We start from the raw sequence: 23,204 nt of genomic DNA, 5'->3' as shown, positions 1-23,204 counted from the left end.
CTCCACTGTCTTCACGTCCTCTCCTGCCTCTCTCCTCCTCTTCCTCTCCACTGTCTTCACGTCCTCTCCTTCCTCCTCTTCCTCCTCTTCCTCCTTTTCCTCCTCACACTGTCTTCCACGTCTTCTCCTGCCTCCTCGCCTCCTCTTCCTCCTCCACTGTCTTCATGTCCTCTCCTGCCTCTCGCCTCCTCTTCCTCCTCACTGTCTCACGTCCTCTCCTCGCCTCCTCGCCTCCTCTTCCTCCACTGTCTTCACGTCCTCTCCTGCCTCCTCTTCCTCCTCTTCCTCCTCCACTGTTTTTCACGTCCTCTCCTGCCTCCTCTTCCTCCTCTTCCTCCTCCACTGTCTTCACGTCTTATCCCTGCCTCCTCGCCTCCTCTTCCTCCACTGTCTTCACGTCCTCTCCTGCCTCCTCTTCCTCCTCTTCCTCCTCCACTGTCTTCACGTCCTCTCCTCATCTCCTCTTCCTCCTCCACTGTCTTCACGTCTTCTCCTCGCCTCCTCTTCCTCCTCCACTGTCTTCACGTCTTCTCCTCGCCTCCTCTTCCTCCTCCACTGTCTTCACATCCTCTCCTCTCCTCCTCTTCCTCCTCCACTGTCTTCACGTCCTCTCCTCGCCTCCTCTTCCTCCTCCACTGTCTTCACGTCCTCTCCTCTCCTCCTCTTCCTCCTCCACTGTCTTCACGTCCTCTCCTCGCCTCCTCTTCCTCCTCCACTGTCTTCACGTCCTCTCCTCTCCTCCTCTTCCTCCACTGTCTTCACGTCTTCTCCTCGCCTCCTCTTCCTTCTCTTCCTCATCCACTGTCTTCACGTCTTCTCCTCGCCTCCTCACCTCCTCTTCCTCCTCTTCCTCCTCCACTGTCTTCACGTCTTCTCTCGCCTCCTCTTCCTCCTCCACTGTCTTCACGTCTTCTCCTCGCCTCCTCTTTCTCCTCCACTGTCTTCACGTCCTTCTCCTGCCTCCTCTTCCTCCTCTTCCTCCTCCACTGTCTTCTATCCTCTCATGCCTCCTCTTCCTCCTCCACTGTCTTCACGTCCTCTCCTGCCTCCTCTTCCTCCTCCACTGTCTTCACATCCTCTCATGCCTCCTCTTCCTCCTCCACTGTCTTCACGTCCTCTCCTGCCTCCTCTTCCTCCTCCACTGTCTTCACATCCTCTCATGCCTCCTCTTCCTCCTCCACTGTCTTCACGTCCTCTCCTGCCCCTCTCCTCCTCCACTGTCTTCACGTCTTCTCCTGCCTCCTCTTCCTCCTCCACTGTCTTCACGTCCTCTCCTGCCTCCTCTTCCTCCTTCACTGTCTTCACGTCCTCTCCTGCCTCCTCTTCCTCCTCCACTGTCTTCACATCCTCTCATGCCTCCTCTTCCTCCTCCACTTTCTTCACGTCTTCTCCTGCCTCCTCTTCCTCCTCTTCCTCCTCCACTGTCTTCAAGTCCTCTCCTGCCTCCTCGCCTCCTCTTCCTCCTCTTCCTCCTCCACTGTCTTCACATCCTCTCATGCCTACTCTTCCTCCTCCACTGTCTTCACGTCCTCTCCTGCCTCCTCTTCCTCCTCCACTGTCTTCACATCCTCTCCTGCCTCCTCTTCCTCCTCCACTGTCTTCACGTCTTCTCCTGCCTCCTCGCCTCCTCTTCCTCCTCCACTGTCTTCACGTCCTCTCCTGCCTCCTCTTCCTCCTCCACTGTCTTCACGTCTTCTCCTGCCTCCTCGCCTCCTCTTCCTCCTCCACTGTCTTCACGTCCTCTCCTGCCTCCTCTTCCTCCTCCACTGTCTTCATGTCCTCTCCTGCCTCCTCTTCCTCCTCTTCCTCCTCTTCCTCCTCCAATGTCTTCATGTCTTCTCCTCGCCTCCTCGCCTCCTCACCTCCTCTTCCTCCTCCACTGTCTTCACGTCCTCTCCTGCCTCCTCTTCCTCCTCCACTGTCTTCACGTCTTTTCCTCACCTCCTCTTCCTCCTCCACTGTCTTCACGTCCTCTCCTCGCCTCCTCTTCCTCCTCCACTGTCTTCACGTCTTCTCCTCACCTCCTCTTCCTCCTCCACTGTCTTCACGTCTTCTCCTGGCCTCCTCTTCCTCCTCCACTGTCTTCACGTCTTCTCTCCTCCTCTTCCTCCTCCACTGTCTTCACGTCTTCTCCTCGCCTTCTCTTCCTCCTCCACTGTCTTCACGTCTTCTCCTCGCCTCCTCTTCCTCCTCCACTGTCTTCACATCTTCTCCTCGCCTCCTCTTCCTCCTCCACTGTCTTCACGTCTTCTCCTTGCCTTCTCTTCCTCCTCTTCCTCCTCCACTGTCTTCACGTCCTCTCCTGCTTCCTCGCCTCCTCTTCCTCCTCCACTGTCTTCACGTCCTCTCCTCGCCTCCTCTTCCTCCTCCACTGTCTTCACGTCCTCTCCTCGCCTCCTCTTCCTCCTCTTCCTCCTCCACTGTCTTCTCCTCGCCTCCTCTTCCTCCTCTTCCTCCTCCACTGTCTTCACGCCTTCTCCTCGCCTCCTCTTCCTCCTCCACTGTCTTTACGTCCTCTCCTGCCTCCTCGCCTCCTCTTCCTCCTACACTGTCTTCACGTCTTCTCCTATTCCTCATCTTCCTCCTCCACTGTCTTCATGTCTTCTCCTCGCCTCCTCTTCCTCCTCCACTGTCTTCATGTCTTCTCCTCGCCTCCTCTTCCTCCTCTTCCTCCTCCACTGTCTTCATGTCTTCTCCTCGCCTCCTCTTCCTCCTCTTCCTCCTCCACTGTCTTCACGTCCTCTCCTGCCTCCTCTTCCTCCTCCACTGTCTTCACGTCTTCTCCTCGCCTCCTCTTCCTCCTCCACTGTCTTCTCCTCGCCTCCTCTTTCTCCTCTTCCTCCTCCACTGTCTTCACGTCCTCTCCTGCCTCCTCTTCCTCCTCTTCCTCCTCCACTGTCTTCACGTCTTCTCCTGCCTCCTCTTCCTCCTCCACTGTCTTCACGTCTTCTCCTCGCCTCCTCTTCCTCCTCCACTGTCTTCACGTCTTCTCCTCGCCTCCTCTTCCTCCTCTTCCTCCTCCACTGTCTTCTCCTCGCCTCCTCTTCCTCCTCTTCCTCCTCTTCCTCCTCCACTGTCTTCATGTCTTCTCCTCTGCCTCCTCTTCCTCCTCCACTGTCTTCAGGTATTCTCCTCGCCTCCTCTTCCTCCTCCACTGTCTTCACGTCCTCTCCTGCCTCCTCTTCCTCCTCTTCCTCCTCCACTGTCTTCACGTCCTCTCCTGCCTCCTCTTCCTCCTCTTCCTCCTCCACTGTCTTCACGTCTTCTCCTGCCTCCTCTTCCTCCTCCACTGTCTTCACGTCTTCTCCTCGCCTCCTCTTCCTCCTCCACTGTCTTCACGTCCTCTCCTGCCTCCTCTTCCTCCTCTTCCTCCTCCACTGTCTTCACGTCTTCTCCTCGCCTCCTCTTCCTCCTCATCCTCCTCCACTGTCTTCACGTCTTCTCCTCGCCTCCTCTGCCTCCTCTTCCTCCTCTTCCTCCTCCACTGTCTTCATGTCTTCTCCTCGCCTCCTCTTCCTCCTCCACTGTCTTCTCCTCGCCTCCTCTTCCTCCTCTTCCTCCTCCACTGTCTTCACGTCCTCTCCTGCCTCCTCTTCCTCCTCCACTGTCTTCATGTCTTCTCCTCTGCCTCCTCTTCCTCCTCCACTGTCTTCAGGTATTCTCCTCGCCTCCTCTTCCTCCTCCACTGTCTTCACGTCCTCTCCTGCCTCCTCTTCCTCCTCTTCCTCCTCCACTGTCTTCACGTCCTCTCCTGCCTCCTCTTCCTCCTCTTCCTCCTCCACTGTCTTCAGGTATTCTCCTCGCCTCCTCTTCCTCCTCCACTGTCTTCACGTCCTCTCCTGCCTCCTCTTCCTCCTCTTCCTCCTCCACTGTCTTCACGTCCTCTCCTGCCTCCTCTTCCTCCTCCACTGTCTTCACGTCTTCTCCTCGCCTCCTCTTCCTCCTCCACTGTCTTCACGTCCTCTTCTGCCTCCTCTTCCTCCTCCACTGTCTTCACGTCTTCTCCTCGCCTCCTCTGCCTCCTCTTCCTCCTCTTCCTCCTCCACTGTCTTCACGTCTTCTCCTGCCTCCTCTTCCTCCACTGTCTTCACATCTTCTCCTCTTCCTCCTCCACTGTCTTCACGTCCTCTCCTGCCTCCTCTTCCTCCTCCACTGTCTTCACGTCCTCTCCTCTCCTCCTCTTCCTCCTCCACTGTCTTCACGTCCTCTCCTCGCCTCCTCTTCCTCCTCCACTGTCTTCACGTCCTCTCCTCTCCTCCTCTTCCTCCTCCACTGTCTTCACGTCTTCTCCTCGCCTCCTCTTCCTTTTCCACTGTCTTCACATCTTCTCCTCGCCTCCTCTTCCTACTCTTCCTCCTCTTCCTCCTCCACTGTCTTCACGTCTTCTCCTCGCCTCCTCTTCCTCCTCCACTGTCTTCACGTCCTCTCCTCTCCTCCTCTTCCTCCTCCACTGTCTTCACGTCTTCTCCTCGCCTCCTCTTCCTCCTCCACTGTCTTCACGTCCTCTCCTCCCCTCCTCTTCCTCCTCCACTGTCTTCACGTCTTCTCCTCTTCCTGCTCTTCCGCCTCCACTGTCTTCACGTCCTCTCCTCTTCCTCCTCCACTGTCTTCACATCCTCTCCTCTCCTCCTCTTCCTCCTCCACTGTCTTCACGTCCTCTCATGCCTCCTCTTCCTCCTCCACTGTCTTCACGTCCTCTCCTGTCTCCTCTTCCTCCTCCACTGTCTTCACGTCTTCTCCTGCCTCCTCGCCTCCTCTTCCTCCTCCACTGTCTTCACGTCCTCTCCTGCCTCCTCTTCCTCCTCCACTGTCTTCACGTCCTCTCCTGCCTCCTCTTCCTCCTCTTCCTCCTCTTCCTCCTCCAATGTCTTCATGTCTTCTCCTCGCCTCCTCACCTCCTCTTCCTCCTCCACTGTCTTCACGTCCTCTCCTGCCTCCTCTTCCTCCTCCACTGTCTTCACGTCCTCTCCTGCCTCCTCTTCCTCCTCTTCCTCCTCCACTGTCTTCACGTCCTCTCCTGCCTCCTCGCCTCCTCTTCCTCCTCTTCCTCCTCCACTGTCTTCACGTCTTCTCCTCGCCTCCTCTTCCTCCTCCACTGTCTTCACGTCTTCTCCTCACCTCCTCTTCCTCCTCCACTGTCTTCACGTCTTCTCCTCGCCTCCTCTTCCTCCTCCACTGTCTTCACGTCTTCTCTCCTCCTCTTCCTCCTCCACTGTCTTCACGTCTTCTCCTCGCCTTCTCTTCCTCCTCCACTGTCTTCACGTCTTCTCCTCGCCTCCTCTTCCTCCTCCACTGTCTTCACGTCCTCTCCTCTTCCTCCTCTTCCTCCTCCACTGTCTTCACGTCTTCTCCTCGCCTTCTCTTCCTCCTCCACTGTCTTCACGTCTTCTCCTCGCCTCCTCTTCCTCCTCCACTGTCTTCACGTCCTCTCCTCTTCCTCCTCTTCCTCCTCCACTGTCTTCACGTCTTCTCCTCGCCTTCTCTTCCTCCTCCACTGTCTTCACGTCTTCTCCTCGCCTCCTCTTCCTCCTCCACTGTCTTCACGTCCTCTCCTCTTCCTCCTCTTCCTCCTCCACTGTCTTCACGTCTTCTCCTCGCCTTCTCTTCCTCCTCCACTGTCTTCACGTCTTCTCCTCGCCTCCTCTTCCTCCTCCACTGTCTTCACGTCCTCTCCTCGCCTCCTCTTCCTCCTCCACTGTCTTCACGTCTTCTCCTTGCCTCCTCTTCCTCCTCTTCCTCCTCCACTGTCTTCACGTCCTCTCCTGCTTCCTCGCCTCCTCTTCCTCCTCCACTGTCTTCACGTCCTCTCCTCGCCTCCTCTTCCTCCTCCACTGTCTTCACGTCCTCTCCTCGCCTCCTCTTCCTCCTCTTCCTCCTCCACTGTCTTCTCCTCGCCTCCTCTTCCTCCTCTTCCGCCTCCACTGTCTTCACGTCCTCTCCTCTTTTTCCTCTTCCTCCTCCACTGTCTTCACATCCTCTCCTCTCCTCCTCTTCCTCCTCCACTGTCTTCACGTCCTCTCCTGCCTCCTCTTCCTCCTCCACTGTCTTCACGTCCTCTCCTGTCTCCTCTTCCTCCTCCACTGTCTTCACGTCTTCTCCTGCCTCCTCGCCTCCTCTTCCTCCTCCACTGTCTTCACGTCCTCTCCTGCCTCCTCTTCCTCCTCCACTGTCTTCACGTCCTCTCCTGCCTCCTCTTCCTGCTCTTCCTCCTCTTCCTCCTCCAATGTCTTCATGTCTTCTCCTCGCCTCCTCACCTCCTCTTCCTCCTCCACTGTCTTCACGTCCTCTCCTGCCTCCTCTTCCTCCTCCACTGTCTTCACGTCCTCTCCTGCCTCCTCTTCCTCCTCTTCCTCCTCCACTGTCTTCACGTCCTCTTTTGCCTCCTCGCCTCCTCTTCCTCTTCCTCCTCCACTGTCTTCACGTCTTCTCCTCGCCTCCTCTTCCTCCTCCACTGTCTTCACGTCTTCTCCTCACCTCCTCTTCCTCCTCCACTGTCTTCACGTCTTCTCCTCGCCTTCTCTTCCTCCTCCACTGTCTTCACGTCTTCTCCTCGCCTCCTCTTCCTCCTCCACTGTCTTCACGTCCTCTCCTCTTCCTCCTCTTCCTCCTCCACTGTCTTCACGTCTTCTCCTCGCCTCCTCTTCCTCCTCCACTGTCTTCACGTCTTCTCCTTGCCTCCTCTTCCTCCTCTTCCTCCTCCACTGTCTTCACGTCCTCTCCTGCTTCCTCACCTCCTCTTCCTCCTCCACTGTCTTCACGTCCTCTCCTCGCCTTCTCTTCCTCCTCCACTGTCTTCACGTCCTCTCCTCGCCTCCTCTTCCTCCTCTTCCTCCTCCACTGTCTTCTCCTCGCCTCCTCTTCCTCCTCTTCCTCCTCCACTGTCTTCACGTCTTCTCCTCGCCTCCTCTTCCTCCTCCACTGTCTTCACGTCCTCTCCTGCCTCCTCGCCTCCTCTTCCTCCTCTTCCTCCTACACTGTCTTCACGTCTTCTCCTATTCCTCCTCTTCCTCCTCCACTGTCTTCACGTCTTCTCCTGCCTTCTCTTCCTCCTCCACTGTCTTCACGTCCTCTCCTGCCTCCTCTTCCTCCTCCACTGTCTTCACGTCTTCTCCTCGCCTCCTCTTCCTCCTCTTCCTCCTCCACTGTCTTCTCCTCGCCTCCTCTTCCTCCTCTTCCTCCTCCACTGTCTTCTCCTCGCCTCCTCTTTCTCCTCTTCCTCCTCCACTGTCTTCACGTCTTCTCTGCCTCCTCTTCCTCCTCCACTGTCTTCACGTCCTCTCCTGCCTCCTCTTCCTCCTCTTCCTCCTCCACTGTCTTCACGTCTTCTCCTGCCTCCTCTTCCTCCTCCACTGTCTTCACGTCTTCTCCTCGCCTCCTCTTCCTCCTCCACTGTCTTCACGTCTTCTCCTCTTCCTCCTCTTCCTCCTCCACTGTCTTCTCCTCGCCTCCTCTTCCTCCTCTTCCTCCTCCACTGTCTTCATGTCTTCTCCTCTGCCTCCTCTTCCTCCTCCACTGTCTTCAGGTATTCTCCTCGCCTCCTCTTCCTCCTCCATTGTCTTCACGTCCTCTCCTGCCTCCTCTTCCTCCTCTTCCTCCTCCACTGTCTTCACGTCCTCTCCTGCCTCCTCTTCCTCCTCTTCCTCCTCCACTGTCTTCACGTCTTCTCCTGCCTCCTCTTCCTCCTCCACTGTCTTCACGTCTTCTCCTCGCCTCCTCTTCCTCCTCCACTGTCTTCACGTCCTCTCCTCTCCTCCTCTTCCTCCTCCACTGTCTTCACGTCCTCTCCTCGCCTCCTCTTCCTCCTCCACTGTCTTCACGTCTTCTCCTCGCCTCCTCTTCCTCCTCCACTGTCTTCACGTCCTCTTCTCGCCTCCTCTTCCTCCTCCACTGTCTTCACGTCCTCTCCTCTTCCTGCTCTTCCGCCTCCACTGTCTTCACGTCCTCTCCTCTTCCTCCTCTTCCTCCTCCACTGTCTTCACATCCTCTCCTCTCCTCCTCTTCCTCCTCCACTGTCTTCACGTCCTCTCCTCTCCTCCTCTTCCTCCTCCACTGTCTTCACGTCCTCTCCTGTCTCCTCTTCCTCCTCCACTGTCTTCACATCCTCTCCTGCCTCCTCTTCCTCCTCCACTGTCTTCACGTCCTCTCCTGCCTCCTCTTCCTCCTCCACTGTCTTCACGTCCTCTCCTGCCTTCTCGCTGCGTCTCTCCTGCCTCCTCTTCCTCCTCCACTGTCTTCACGTCCTCTCCTGCCTTCTCGCTGCGTCTCTCCTGCCTCCTCTTCCTCCTCCACTGTCTTCACGTCTTCTCCTCGCCTCCTCTTCCTCCTCCACTGTCTTCACGTCCTCTCCTCGCCTCCTCTTCCTCCTCCACTGTCTTCACGTCCTCTCCTGCCTTCTCGCTGCGTCTCTCCTGCCTCCTCTTCCTCCTCCACTGTCTTCACGTCCTCTCCTGCCTTCTCGCTGCGTCTCTCCTGCCTCCTCTTCCTCCACCACTGTCTTCACGTCCTCTCCTGCCTCCTCTTCCTCCTCCACTGTCTTCACGTCCTCTCCTGCCTCCTCTTCCTCCTCCACTGTCTTCACGTCCTCTCCTGCCTCCTCTTCCTCCTCCACTGTCTTCACGTCCTCTCCTGCCTCCTCTTCCTCCTCCACTGTCTTCACGTCCTCTCCTGCCTCCTCTTCCTCCTCCACTGTCTTCACGTCCTCTCCTGCCTCCTCTTCCTCCTCCACTGTATTCACGTCCTCTCCTGCCTCCTCTTCCTCCTCCACTGTCTTCACGTCCTCTCCTGCCTTCTCGCTGCGTCTCTCCTGCATGTGAGGGAGCTGCCTCGGCCCAGTCCCTCTCCCAGAGAAAGAACATGCAGCGAGGTTTGAGTAATCAGACAAATAAACAAGGAGAGCAGCAGCCGTGACAGGAGAGAGAATTAGAGAGAAAGATTAATAATAATAAAGATCTCCTCGCCTCCTCTTCCTCCTCTTCCTCCTCCACTGTCTTCACGTCTTCTCCTTGCCTCCTCTTCCTCCTCTTCCTCCTCCACTGTCTGTACGTCCTCTCCTGCCTCCTCTTCCTCCTCTTCCTCCTCCACTGTCTTCACGTCCTCTCCTGCTTCCTCTTCCTCCTCTTCCTCCTCCACTGTCTTCACGTCCTCTCCTCGCCTCCTCTTCCTCCTCTTCCTCCTCCACTGTCTTCACGCCTTCTCCTCACCTCCTCTTCCTCCTCCACTGTCTTCACGTCCTCTCCTGCCTCCTCGCCTCCTCTTCCTCCTCCACTGTCTTCACGTCTTCTCCTATTCCTCCTCTTCCTCCTCCACTGTCTTCATGTCTTCTCCTCGCCTCCTCTTCCTCCTCCACTGTCTTCACGTCTTCTCCTCGCCTCCTCTTCCTCCTCCACTGTCTTCACGTCTTCTCCTCGCCTCCTCTTCCTCCTCCACTGTCTTCACGTCCTCTCCTCGCCTCCTCTTCCTCCTCCACTGTCTTCACGTCTTCTCCTGCCTTCTCTTCCTCCTCCACTGTCTTCACGTCCTCTCCTGCCTCCTCTTCCTCCTACACTGTCTTCACGTCTTCTCCTCGCCTCCTCTTCCTCCTCCACTGTCTTCTCCTCGCCTCCTTTTCCTCCTCTTCCTCCTCCACTGTCTTCACGTCTTCTCCTCTGCCTCCTCTTCCTCCTCCACTGTCTTCACGTCCTCTCCTGCCTCCTCTTCCTCCTCTTCCTCCTCCACTGTCTTCACGTCTTCTCCTCGCCTCCTCTTCCTTCTCCACTGTATTCACGTCCTCTCCTGCCTCCTCTTCCTCCTCCACTGTCTTCACGTCTTCTCCTCGCCTCCTCTTCCTCCTCTTCCTCCTCCACTGTCTTCTCCTCGCCTCCTCTTCCTCCTCTTCCTCCTCCACTGTCTTCACGTCTTCTCCTCTGCCTCCTCTTCCTCCTCCACTGTCTTCACGTCTTCTCCTCGCCTCCTCTTCCTCCTCCACTGTCTTCACGTCCTCTCCTGCCTCCTCTTCCTCCTCTTCCTCCTCCACTGTCTTCACGTCTTCTCCTGCCTCCTCTTCCTCCTCCACTGTCTTCACGTCTTCTCCTCGCCTCCTCTTCCTCCTCTTCCTCCTCCACTGTCTTCACGTCTTCTCCTCGCCTCCTCTGCCTCCTCTTCCTCCTCTTCCTCCTCCACTGTCTTCACGTCCTCTCCTCGCCTCCTCTTCCTCCTCCACTGTCTTCACGTCCTCTCCTCGCCTCCTCTTCCTCCTCCACTGTCTTCACGTCCTCTCCTGCCTCCTCTTCCTCCTCCACTGTCTTCACGTCTTCTCCTCTGCCTCCTCTTCCTCCTCCACTGTCTTCACGTCCTCTCCTCGCCTCCTCTTCCTCCTCTTCCTCCTCCACTGTCTTCTCCTCGCCTCCTCTTCCTCCTCTTCCTCCTCCACTGTCTTCACGTCTTCTCCTCTGCCTCCTCTTCCTCCTCTTCCTCCACCACTGTCTTCACGTCTTCTCCTGCCTCCTCTTCCTCCTCCACTGTCTTCACGTCTTCTCCTCGCCTCCTCTTCCTCCTCTTCCTCCTCCACTGTCTTCTCCTCGCCTCCTCTTCCTCCTCTTCCTCCTCCACTGTCTTCACGTCTTCTCCTCTGCCTCCTCTTCCTCCTCCACTGTCTTCACATCTTCTCCTCGCCTCCTCTTCCTCCTCCACTGTCTTCACGTCCTCTCCTGCCTCCTCTTCCTCCTCTTCCTCCTCCACTGTCTTCACGTCTTCTCCTGCCTCCTCTTCCTCCTCCACTGTCTTCACGTCTTCTCCTCGCCTCCTCTTCCTCCTCTTCCTCCTCCACTGTCTTCACATCTTCTCCTCGCCTCCTCTGCCTCCTCTTCCTCCTCTTCCTCCTCCACTGTCTTCACGTCTTCTCCTGCCTCCTCTTCCTCCTCCACTGTCTTCACATCTTCTCCTCTTCCTCCTCCACTGTCTTCACGTCCTCTCCTCGCCTCCTCTTCCTCCTCCACTGTCTTCACGTCCTCTCCTCGCCTCCTCTTCCTCCTCCACTGTCTTCACGTCCTCTCCTGCCTCCTCTTCCTCCTCCACTGTCTTCACGTCTTCTCCTCGCCTCCTCTTCCTCCTCCACTGTCTTCACGTCTTCTCCTGCCTCCTCTTCCTCCTCCACTGTCTTCACGTCCTCTCCTCGCCTCCTCTTCCTCCTCCACTGTCTTCACGTCTTCTCCTCTTCCTGCTCTTCCGCCTCCACTGTCTTCACGTCCTCTCCTCTTCCTCCTCTTCCTCCTCCACTGTCTTCACATCCTCTCCTCTCCTCCTCTTCCTCCTCCACTGTCTTCACGGCCTCTCCTCGCCTCCTCTTCCTCCTCCACTGTCTTCACGTCCTCTCCTGCCTCCTCTTCCTCCTCCACTGTCTTCACGTCCTCTCCTGCCTCCTCTTCCTCCTCCACTGTCTTCACGTCCTCTCCTACCTTCTCGCTGCGTCTCTCCTGCATGTGAGGGAGCTGCCTCGGCCCAGTCCCTCTCCCAGAGAAAGAACATGCAGCGAGGTTTGAGTAATCAGACAAATAAACAAGCAGCAGCCATGACAGGAGAGAGAATTAGAGAGAAAGATTAATAATAATAATAATAAAGATCTGGTGTATGTAGGCTTTGATGATAAATGTCTCATTCTGCTGTTGTCTAATGGTCTAATGCTTTCTCTCTCTCTCTCTGCCCCATGCCCCCCCCCCTCTCTCTCTCTCTCTCTGCCCCTGCCCCCTCTCTCTATCTCTATCTCTTTTTTTCTTTCTCTCTCTCTCTCTCTCTCTCTCTCTCTCTCTCTCTCTCTCCCTCCCTCCCTCCCTCCCCCTCCCTCCCTCCCTCTCTCTCTCTCTATATATATATTTCTGTCTCTCTCTCTTTGCCTCTGTCTCTCTCTCCTCTCTCTCTCTTTCTGTCTCTGTGTGTGTGTCTCTCTCTCTCTGCCCCCCCCTCTCCCTCTCTCTCTACCCCCCCCCTCCCTCTCTCTCTACCCCCCCTCTCCCTCTCTCTCTCTACCCCCCCCTCTCCCTCTCTCTCTACCCCCCCCTCTCCCTCTCCCTCTACCCCCCCCTCTCCCTCTCTCTCTACCCCCCCTCTCCCTCTCTCTCTACCCCCCCCCCCCCCTCTCCCTCTCTCTCTACCCCCCATCTCTCTCTCAGCTCCTGAGGTGGTAGCTCGTCACCGGTATGGTCGTCCAGTGGACTGCTGGGCCGTGGGAGTCATCATGTACATACTGTAAGTCTGCAGCAGAGGAACACGACCATCTCAGAGAACTAGCTGCAGACGCAAACTCCTGACGTTGTTTTCTTTACCTGAGATGGAGTGTTTCTCTGGATCACAGCGGGGGTTTCCCAGCCTTCTTTATTTGTCAGTGATTCCATATTGAGGTCAGATAATGTCTGCAACCCGAGCATGTTCAGGGCCTATGGAGGAAATATACAGGGAATAAGTGTGTAAAAGCCAACCAGTGTCTTCTTTGTAGGCCAAAAGACATTGGCAGCAGTGGTTAATTTTGTTATTTAATTTTTATTTAACCAGGCAGGTCAATTAAGAACAAATTCTTATTGTCAATGACGGCCTGGTGAGAGGACAAAACAGGGAAAGGGGACAAAAAAAAGAGACAGACGATACATACATCACAGAGGTAATGGAAATAATTAAAACACACATCAAACAAACAACCAAATAAAATTACAAAGGAGCATACATGAAGCAGAATAGTCAAATTACAGTAAAAAAAAATGGGTGACATTTGCAGGTGTATGCAAACAACTCTGCGATGGAGTCCTTAAAAGTAGTGAGGGGGATAAATGTGTCCATTGTCCATTTGTCCAAGTCTTTCGCAGTTCGTTCCAACTGCTGGGAGCAGCGGATTTCAAAACAATGATCAAATATTATTGCAATTATCTTTATTCAATAAAACATTTTCACATCAGGGGACCTGCCATAAGTTTGGGAAACCCAGCTGTTAATAAGCATCTCTTATTATGTAGCATTTTTTGTACATGCTAAATGACTCGAAATAAACTTAATTAATTCAATTCTAAATTCAATTAAATTCAAATCTCTCCCACCCCCCAGCCCCACCCCCCTCACTAACCCCCTCACTCCTGACATCCTCTCCTTCAGCCTATCAGGTAACCCCCCTTTCTATGATGAGACGGAGGAGGAGAATACAGACCTACACAATCGCATCATCTTCTGTCGCATCGTGGCTGGCGAGTTTGAGTTTGACTCTCCGTACTGGGACGACATCTCACCTGCAGGTACAAAGACCCCCCACAGGAGGGCAGTAAAGACCCAGATAAAACACAGACTAATAAGAATCCTTATTAAGGAAGACTTAGGGGGGGGAGACTCCCCTGTTCCTGGTTTTATACTTGCACACAATAGCTTTTTTGTAAGGTAGCCTACATTAAGATGCCTCTCAATTCGAGTTATTCAGTTATTATTCAATTGAATCAACTCAATTAATTATAATCCAATTCAATTTTACTCAATTCAATTGATAGCCTTCTTGGTTGCTCTTTTTCTCAGCTAAGGAGCTTGTGTGTCGACTGATGGAGGTGGACCAGATGCTGAGAATCACTGCACAAGATGCACTGTGGCATGAGTGGTAGGTACACACACACACATACACATACACACACACACACAGACACACACACACACACACATACCGTACACATACACACAGTGCCGTCTGGGAGAAATGCGAGGCCCAGTGCGAGATTTAAATGCGCGAGGCCCTAAAATGTTAATTAATTAAAAAAAATTAAAAAATGTGACGATGAAAGAAATTTAAATGTTTTTTGCCTTAAATTTCCAAAAAATATTAAATCAGGTTGTCGTCTCCATAGGCACTACTGGTGAATGATACCGTTAGTAGAGAGAGAGAGAGAGAGAGAGAGAGAGAGAGAGAGAGAGAGAGAGAGAGAGAGAGAGAGACACACACACACCACGGCGGGTGTGTGCACGGTGCAGCACAACAGAACAGAGAGAGAGAGAGACAGACAGACACACACACACCACGGCGGGAACAGAATAGATTGCATGAAAAACTCACCCTAACGCAGAATCAATGGCAAAGTTGAGGTCCAAGAGGAAGGAGACGACGTGACGTCGACGCATTTTCCTACCGTGGAGATGAAAAAGTTCACCAGTCCAGTCCCACTCCCATCCATGATATTGTCCCCCGGCCCCCGTTGGGATGAACTTAATGGCAGTCTCCATCCCCCCTGGCTGAGCTAAACACCGACTGGGATGAGTTGCATTAGCTACTGAATTGCTGAAAGGGATATAAGTTAAAGGAAAACAAGCGACCCTTTTCCCCGGTGCACGGTTGTGCTGAGAAGCCCGAAACTGCCACATGAGAAGGTTTAAGCCATTCCGTTGTATCTTCGTTTTAGTCCAATCTTTGCTGTATCACTCCTCCCAAGAACTACTAGCTAACTGCGGCTAGCTGTGCTGTGTGTGTGTGTGTGGCTAGCTCCTGGCTAACGGCGGCTAGCTGCGCTGTGTGTGTGTGGCTAGCTCCTGGCTAACGGCGGCTAGCTGTGTGTGGCTAGCTCCTGGTTAACAGCTCCTGGCTAACGGCAGATAGCTATGTGTGGCTAGCTCCTGGCTAACGGCGGCTAGCTGCGCTGTGTGTGTGAGTGGCTAGCTCCTGGCTAACGGCAGCTAGCTGTGTGTGGCTAGCTCCTGGCTAACGGCGGCTAGCTGCGCTGTGTGTGGCTAGCTCCTGGCTAACGGCAGCTAGCTGTGTGTGGCTAGCTCCTGGCTAACGGCAGCTAGCTGCGCTGGTGGATGTCCAGTAGAATCTCTCCCCGACTGAACGTTCTAACACGCAACACTTTCTTCAGTCCATCTTCAGTCCATCTGCCGAACGTCCTCTTCGTATACTTGGTATTGATAAGCTTACGGCACGCTGCGTTATTTCTTCTGCTCCGGTGCAATATTGGTATTTCATGTTTTCAAAAGTAGGATGCTCTTTTCTTGGCCAAGACGTCCACTCGCTGAAGAGACCCTGTACCTGTGGCTCCTCGTGGTGGGTGATTACAGTTTCTCTTCACATATCCGACTACCAGACCGACGCCAACCAGCTCCCCCTAGTGTTAGTCCTCCCACGATGCTTTGCACAAAAGTAAACGGTCATTGAAAACAATAGCATATATCTGCAGAGTTGGGGGCGGTTACGTGGCGTAGTGGGCAAGGCACTCGCCACGAATGCGGAGACGCTGGGCTCGCCTGTTCGAGCCCAGCGCTCCACATTGCTTCCAGTTTAGCTGGTCGTTCATACTAATACACATTGGCCGTATTGGGGGGTGGGAAACTGATGGGTGGGGATTGCGCGTTGTGGACAGCGACTCCTACAGGTCGGTTGGTGCGCCTGCGCAGTAGAATCAGGAAGTGTCGGGGGCAGCGTGAGCCTCCCACGTGTTACTCCTCGCCACTGAGAGATCGAGCTGCGCAGGTGAAAAGATGCGACTGCTGTTACCTCAAGTACCGGAGGGGACTTGTGCTATGTATGACTTAGTCCACATTGCAGCCGGCTTGTGGGAGGCAAGAAACAGCGTTCGTGACAGGGGAGGGTTGAATTGGATGATACGAAATTGGGATGGGAGAAAATATAGAAAATGGGAGAAAAAGTGGATAAAAAAAAAACACATATATCTGCAGAGCCGCAGAGCCCGGAACAAGTCAGACACATTCACGTGTCTGCACTATTCTACAAACGTGTCTAATGTGAAATATATAAGCATGTAAGCAAAACTAGATTTTAGGTATGTGATGGAAAGTGATTTTTAACATTCTATTTATTTTTATTTTTATAAAAAAATATATATATATATTTTCTCTTCTCGCGAGGCCCAGTGCGACCGCACTGCTCGCACACCCCTAGCGTTGGCCCTGCATACACACACACACACACACATACATACACACACACACACACACACACACACACACACACATATACCGTACACATACACACACACACACACACACATACCGTACACATACACACACACAGGCTACAGACTCACAGGAATAGTCCATAATCCATGCATTTATGGTGCCTATGTATGTCAGGATTGCAGGGAACGGGGCGTCTGAGAAGAATCTGAAGGCCGGTGTCTGTGCTCAGTTTGAGAAGAACTTTGCTAAAGCCAAGTGGAGGGTAAGAGCTCTGATGATGATGATGATGATGATGATGATGATGATGATGATGATGATGATGATGATGACAGTGGTGATGATGACGATAACATCTTTTGAATTTACACCAGGGTTATTATTTTATAATTTTTTATTTGTTTTTATTCTTTTTTTTTCAGTTTAGTTTCAGTTCGTTTCCTGGACAGGTTTGCTAGTTTCAGTTACATTTCTATTGTTTAAAATTGTTTTAGTTTAGTTTTTATTATTTTCAGTATTTGTTTTTTTTATTTATATATTATAATGTGGGGGCTATTTGTCTGGGTTAAGATTTCTTGTGTAATAAACTAATAATACATAATTTCATGAATGAGACATCATCTCAGTCTCATTAACATTATGACTCAGTCATATAGACATCATCTCAGTCTCATTAACATTTCTGCTCTGATTAAAGGTTATGTTAAAGTGGTTTGTGGTCCAGTTATGCTGCTCTGATTAAAGGTTATGTTAAAGTGGTTTGTGGTCCAGTTATGCTGCTCTGATTAAAGGTTATGTTAAAGTGGTATGTGGTCCAGTTATTCTGCTCTGATTACATCATCTATATAAAACATCCTCAGTATATAATCTTCATACATTTCTGCCATGTTTTCTAAGCAAAATCTTCTTCTTCAAAGTAACTAGTAACTGATGGGTTCAGATGAACGTAGTGGAGTAAAAAGTACAATATTTCCTTTGAAATGTAGTGGAGTAAAAGTATAAATTTCCCCTCAAATGAAAATACTCACGTAAAGTACAAGTAGCTCGAAATTGTTCTTAAGTACAGTACTTACTTTCCACCACTGGATCATGGTGATGATGATGATGATGATGAGGGTGATGGTGATGATGATGATGATGGTGATCATGGTGATCATGTGATGATGATGATGAGGGTGATGGTGATGATGATGATGATGATGGTGATCATGGTGATGATGATGGTCATGGTGATGATGATGAGGGTCATGGTGATGATGATGATGATGATGATGATGATGATGATGATGATGATGATGATGATGATGATTGAGAGGGAAGCAGTGATGATGGCTCTGACCTAACAGCATGAGTAACATCCATAAACCTTTTTTCTCTCCCCCTATGTGGTTCCCAGGAGTTGAAGGTATTGTAGCTCATTCTGTGAGGGAGTGGGTGGACAGAGAACGGGCAGAGAGACTCACGTTCAATCTGGCATGACTCAATACACAGACATCTCTCCCAAGTAATCACCAGGATCCTAAGCATCCAGAGAAAGCTTTTAAAAAGAAAGAAAGAAACCTCAGTTTGTCATAGTGTACAGAGAGAGATGTGTTGATCATGTTAAATTGGTGAGACTCTCTTCAGAAGCTCTGTTGCTGCCCACTGTCCGTCAGCCTGTCCCCTGAAGAGTTCCATCCGCTCTGCCCCACGTTTCTTCACTGGATGCAACTCAACGGTTCAAAGTGGCCCGTTCTTCTCTCCTCCCGTTCTTCATCTGCACTGATCTGAAAGAACGGGATAGGTGAAAGCAACAGTGGTGGAAGGAGTACACGGTTCCTTGACATAAGTAAAAGTAGAAGATAAATGAGTACTCTGGTCAAAGGAAAAGTCCTCCATTCAAATTCTACTTGTGTAAAAGTAGAGACGTTTTTTTCTATTGAATGTACTTAAGTATCTAAAGTAAAAGTATGCATTCGACATGGCGTTTGTGTATCCCAGTGCTTGGGAGCATTCATCCTCAATCCATTGACCTCTATAGGTCATGTTAGAGTGGTATGTGGTCCAGTTATGCTGCTATGATTATGTCCTCTGTGAAAGTATATAATCTTCATACATGTTTTCTATGCTAAATACTTTTTCTTCAAAGTAACTAGTAACTGATGGGTTCAGATAAATGTAGTGGAGTAAAAAGGACAATATTTCCTTTGAAGTGTAGTGGAGTAAAAGTGTAAAGTTCCCTCAAATGAAAATACTCACGTAAAGTACAAGTAGCTCAAAATTGTACTTAAGCGCTTTTACTTTTACTTTTACTTTTCACCACTGGAAAGCAAGATGGTTTTCAACAATCAAGGAGAGTTTGCTCTCAAACCTCTGGTTTTTGTAGATCAGTGCAGATAACGGCAATGAGATGAGGAACAGAGATGAGAGGAGGAGGATGAGGAGGATGAGAGGAGGAGGCCACTGTGGACTATTGAGATCAGTGATCTGGAGTTTTTCTGGCCCTCTTGTCATTCCTCTGAAGTGATTCCTGACTCATTGCCCCATGCCGTGCCTCCGTGTCACATGCAGGTCATACTTGAAGCCACATGGAAGCTGCCCAGTTAAGCCATACTGTAACTGGTGACATAATATGTGTCCCAAATGGTTTTCAACTTCCAGAGAATCCACTTCCTGGTCCAGAAACAACCTTTAAGCTGCTTGTCCCTCTCACCCCTTCAGTGTTTGTAGATTGAAAGGAGACAGCGTGACGGATCATCCCTCTCTGTAGAGCTGATTTACACCTATCTGTTCTCTTGTCGTGGGCAATCCACAAACAGTCAAGGAGTAACTAGGGAAGAATACGTCTTCAGGTTGTTTTATACCTGGCATACGCTGCTGGGAGTACATGTTGCTGGCAATAGTCTCTCTCTCTGTACTGTTCACTTCACAAGAGAGTCACGTTTCACTGCTTAAAGGAACACACCAACATTATGGGAAATGAGCTTGCCGTCTTCTCCAGAGTCAGACAAGAAGATAAGATATCAATTTTCCTCTCTCGGCTGCAAGCTAGCCTAGCTTAGCGCAAATTAATGGAAGTGAATACGGACCACTAGCCTAGCATAAAACTCTGGGAGAGGTGCTTTTGGCCAACAGCTAGGCTAGCTGGTCGGTATCCACTTCCATTAATTTGTGCTACACTAGACTAGCTTGCAGCCGGATAACTTTCTACTAAATGCACAGTGAGGAACATTTTATCTTATCTTCTTGTCTGACTCTGAAGAAGATGGTAAGTGCATTTCCTACAATGTTGGCGTCTTCCTTTAATATGATGATACGTTATCATAATGCCTTGACAGACTTTTTGTCAAACGCTTGTCTTCAGAGCTTTATAAGCGACGCTTTGCCCTAAGTGACGGTGTGCCAGAGGTATATTTTCAAGGACACGTTAACACTGTTGTTTATAAATGAAGCTGTGTGCATCTCTCTTCTTTCTTTACCCTCGCCATCCCACTACTCTCTTTTCTTTCTCTCTCTTGCAGAAAGCAATCCGCGTCACCACCTTCATGCAACGTCTGAAGAACTCGGAGGCTGCGAATGATAGTTCGGCGGCGGTACAAGGAAGAGTGGGGGGAGGAGGAGGTGGAGGAGGCGGCAAGGGCGGCAAGGGCCAGGGCCAGGGAACAGAGTGCGAGACCCAGGGAGGGAAAGCGGAGAGTCAAGGAGAGGTGACACCAGGTAGTGTCTCCTTGGAGGTGACTGTAGAAAACAGACCAGCAGGTGTAGATCACGGGGAGGAGAGGAACGGGGGAGGAAATGTGAGAAAAGGGGAGGAGCTGAAGGTGAGCGTAGATCCGTCTATTGGGATTTCCCCACCATCCACTAACCAATCAACTGTGACCCCTAAACCTGCAGAGGTGGAGCTCGAGAAAGGCGTAGTAAATAAGGCAGCTGGTGATGGACCCAGGAAAATGGCCGCCAACCTTGGGCAAAACAAACTTGCCCCAGAATCCAAAACAACAACCCCAGTGGTGACTCCCGAACCCTCCAAGGTGCCAGACCCCTCCCCGGTGCCCGGTATAGAAAACAAACACACGTCCACCTCCCCGCGTCAGATGGCCGCGGCCTCGACGGCTTCCCCTGCTGCGGCACCCCCACCCGAGAGGAGACTTGCCACGCAGGGGGAGAAGAGGGAGGAGACCGACGGGAGCTGGTGTCAGACCCAGCTCCCTGAGGCGGTGGCAGAGAGACCTGCGGGAGGGGCGGTCACACCAGGGGCTGTGGTTGGAACTGGTGTTGGGACCGGGGTTGGGAGCGGGATTGGGACCGGGATTGGGACCGGGGTTGGGACCGGGGTTGGAGTGGATGTAGGACTAGGGGTGGGGTTGAGGAGCGACGGTAGCCCCATGGTTCGGAGGGATAGGGACACCAGGAGGGCTGACAGGTACAGTGCAGAGTTTAGCATAGCGAGGGGAGGTCCCACGCCAGAACAGGGTGGTTACACAGCGGGGACCTCAGCTAGCTTGGGCCGCCACGCCACACCATACAACCCAGAGGCTGGTGCTCTGGGGCTGGGGATAGCGGGGGGTTATGGGAGTCCATACAGCTCCCTGTATACGAGTGGGGCAGGGTTGGGGATGTACGGGACTGGCCTGGAGCACGGAGGCAGGGGAATGGGAGGGGCCGGGGGCAGCGCCACTAGCGACTGGCAAATGGACAGTGTGATCGAGCAGATTGAGAAGCAAATGGCCGCCGTGCTGGAGAAAATTGAGGGCGATATGCCCTCCCTGCTGGAGCAAATCAGTGACTGTCCCGCCCGGAGCACACACGCCTCACCTGCCGCCTCGCGCTCACGCTCCTCCCACCTCCCCTCTACCGCCACGCCATCGGCCATCCCGCCGCCTCTTCCAACATCTCCCAGGCCCCTGCTGCCTTCCCTCCCACACCTCACAATTCCCCCTCCCTCCTACCCTCCACCTTCCCCGCCCACACAGTCCCCAGGCCAGGCCGCGGGAGAACAGGAGAACAGGGATGGACAGAGGGGGGCCCCTCGATCTAACCAGTCTCCCAGAGCCGGGGTGAGCAGGGGGCTATGAAGCTAGATGTCGACGGTTCGTCGCAACGGCCTCTTTGATCATCCGATTTACATGTAAGAGTTTGAAGACACTGCCTCACGGAGAAATATCACCCATGTCAGTCCATGTTTCACACTCGGGTCACTAGACACAAATTTTAACAACATCATGTTATTTGGTTTCGTCTGTGTGTTCATATTGAGATGACATTTAAGTCTTGTCAGGTGATCGTCCTATCACATTGCACCGACCTGATGACTAGAGAGTGGAGGGGATATACTTTCTGTTCGATCAATTGTCTCGAGTAAAGTTTCCAAACAATTTGTGTGGACCTGTGTAACCAAATTGTACACTGCCACACGCATACACGCGAAATGTGCACCACACAATGTACATATTTGTGAATCCAAACACTGAGCATGGTTTGTACAAGACAAGTCCAAGAGGAACTAGTGCTATTTTATTTTCTACAGTGCATAAGCTGAGGATGTACTATGATTTGCATTATCATTTACAACCTGTAAATAAATAAATACAAAGGGATGGATTCCTCACCCTGGCTCTACTCTCACATTATAAACCTCCCGTTGTAATACCTGGACCTGGGCAGCCGGGCAGCGCAGCGGACTAAGCGTCTGTCTACCACCGCACAGACAGTGGGATCGAATCCAGCTGCGGTACCTCCGGCTTGGTCGGCCGTCCATACTGACACAATTGGCAGTGTCAGCGGGTGGGAAAGCCGGTGGGGTGGGTCCTGGTCGTTGTAAACAGCGACTCCTACAGTTCGGTCGGGGCGCCTGCACAGCGAGGGAAGGATCAGGGAGAGGTAGTGTGACCCTTCCACACGTTACACTCCCCCAGTGAGAGTCCAACGCTGCCAGGTGAAAAGAAGCGGTGGGCTGGCTACACATGTGTCGGAGGAAGCATGTGATAGTCTCCGCCCTCCCAGACCGACGGTAGGGGGTAGAGTGCGCAACGACCAGGAAGGGGATTGGGAATTGGCATAACGACTAACATTGGGATGGGAGAAAAACGGAAAAAGGAGGGGGGAAAAGATAATAAAAAAAAAAAATAGCTGGCCCTTTTTACGTGTTTCAAAATCAACACATCTGTTTTTTTTATGTAGCTACTCATTCCTTTGTGACACTGTGTGATCATGACTAAAGCACTCACTTAGCTACAGTTGAGTTATACAGAAGTGTGTGGATCTCCATTGATGAAAGCCCTGCCATATAGATTATTTGTTTTTATTATATTGAATATTAAGCACTTTTACTTTTGACACTATATCTCCTGAGATGCCCCACATGTAAGAGAGAGCTTGGGACAGGTGTAGATATTTAGAAGATACTGCCTGTTTGCAATACTCCCATACATACAGACCTCCATTCTCTTAACCCTTTCACTATCACACTACAGAAGGTTAACCTTTCACTACCACACTACAGACGGTTAAAGGGTTAACCTTCTGTAGTGTGGTTGTGAAAGGGTTAACCCTTTGTCCCCCTCCCAAAGCCTTGTTTACATTTTCTCCTATTTTGTTGATGCATTTGATTAGTCTTGTTAACTGGGCTGTACTGTCTGTTGCCTTGCTCCTTTTCTTCTAGTACTGTGAATAATATGTCTCTATCTGAATTCTTCTGCTTTTGGATCTATGTAACACACAGGTTCTGTGCTTCTCTCCAGTCAAGACCTCCACTATTCCTATGTCTTTGTGTATGTGCTATGTCTGCAAGTCTTTCAATAAAAGTCCAGAATGAAGATAGTTCCTCGTGTTTTTTTGTGGGGCGGGATGGGGTGAAATATATAAATGGTAAATGGCTGCATTTATATAGCATTTTTATCCAAAGCGCTTTACAATTTGTTCCTCACATTTTACCCATTCACTCACACATTCACACACCGACGACGGAGGCAACCATGCAAGGTGCCAACCTGCTCATCAGGAGCAATTATGGGTTAAGTGTGTTGCTCAAGGACACTTCAACACGCTGCCCGGGAGGAGCGGGAATCGAACCAGGAACCTCCGGATTACCAGATGACTGCTCTACCTCCCGAGTCTTTCTGGTCAGAACTACAACCCACCAATACTAGGCATGACTATGTCACCACCAGACACGCCTTGGGTCTTCATTTTACTCTACCTCTACCAAGAACAAATGCAAAGGGGACATGCATTATAAATGGCTTTTTCTGTGTTTAGCATGGTTTTATAGTAATACGGCAGATCCATCAGAAGGTGGGTCACAGCGGTCGTAACCACGTATTGTC

General features: G+C 52.0%; 1 protein-coding gene and 1 pseudogene across 2 annotated transcripts in view; both read left to right on the top strand.

The window, feature by feature from the left end:
• The window catches only part of LOC311244103, a 265,083-nt pseudogene that overhangs the window by 39,309 nt on the left and 202,570 nt on the right, over nt 1-23,204 (top strand). The gene's annotated exons all lie outside the window — the stretch shown is intronic.
• On the top strand, nt 12,209-21,501 carry LOC311243422 (uncharacterized protein; the record flags this gene model as incomplete). The annotated part of the gene is made up of 5 exons (XM_084332653.1): nt 12,209-12,219; nt 13,066-13,250; nt 13,522-13,600; nt 16,078-16,165; nt 19,401-21,501. The coding sequence occupies 5 exons, from the start codon at nt 12,209-12,211 to the stop codon at nt 20,952-20,954; spliced, it is 1,917 nt and encodes a 638-aa protein (XP_084188779.1). The 3' UTR covers nt 20,955-21,501.

The sequence above is a fragment of the Notolepis coatsorum genome, assembly GCF_963971535.1.
Source record: "Notolepis coatsorum genome assembly, chromosome: 17".
NCBI lineage: Eukaryota > Metazoa > Chordata > Actinopteri > Aulopiformes > Paralepididae > Notolepis > Notolepis coatsorum.
The sequence above is the reverse complement of the archived record's forward strand: the minus strand, read 5'-3'. Positions and strand labels throughout refer to the sequence as shown.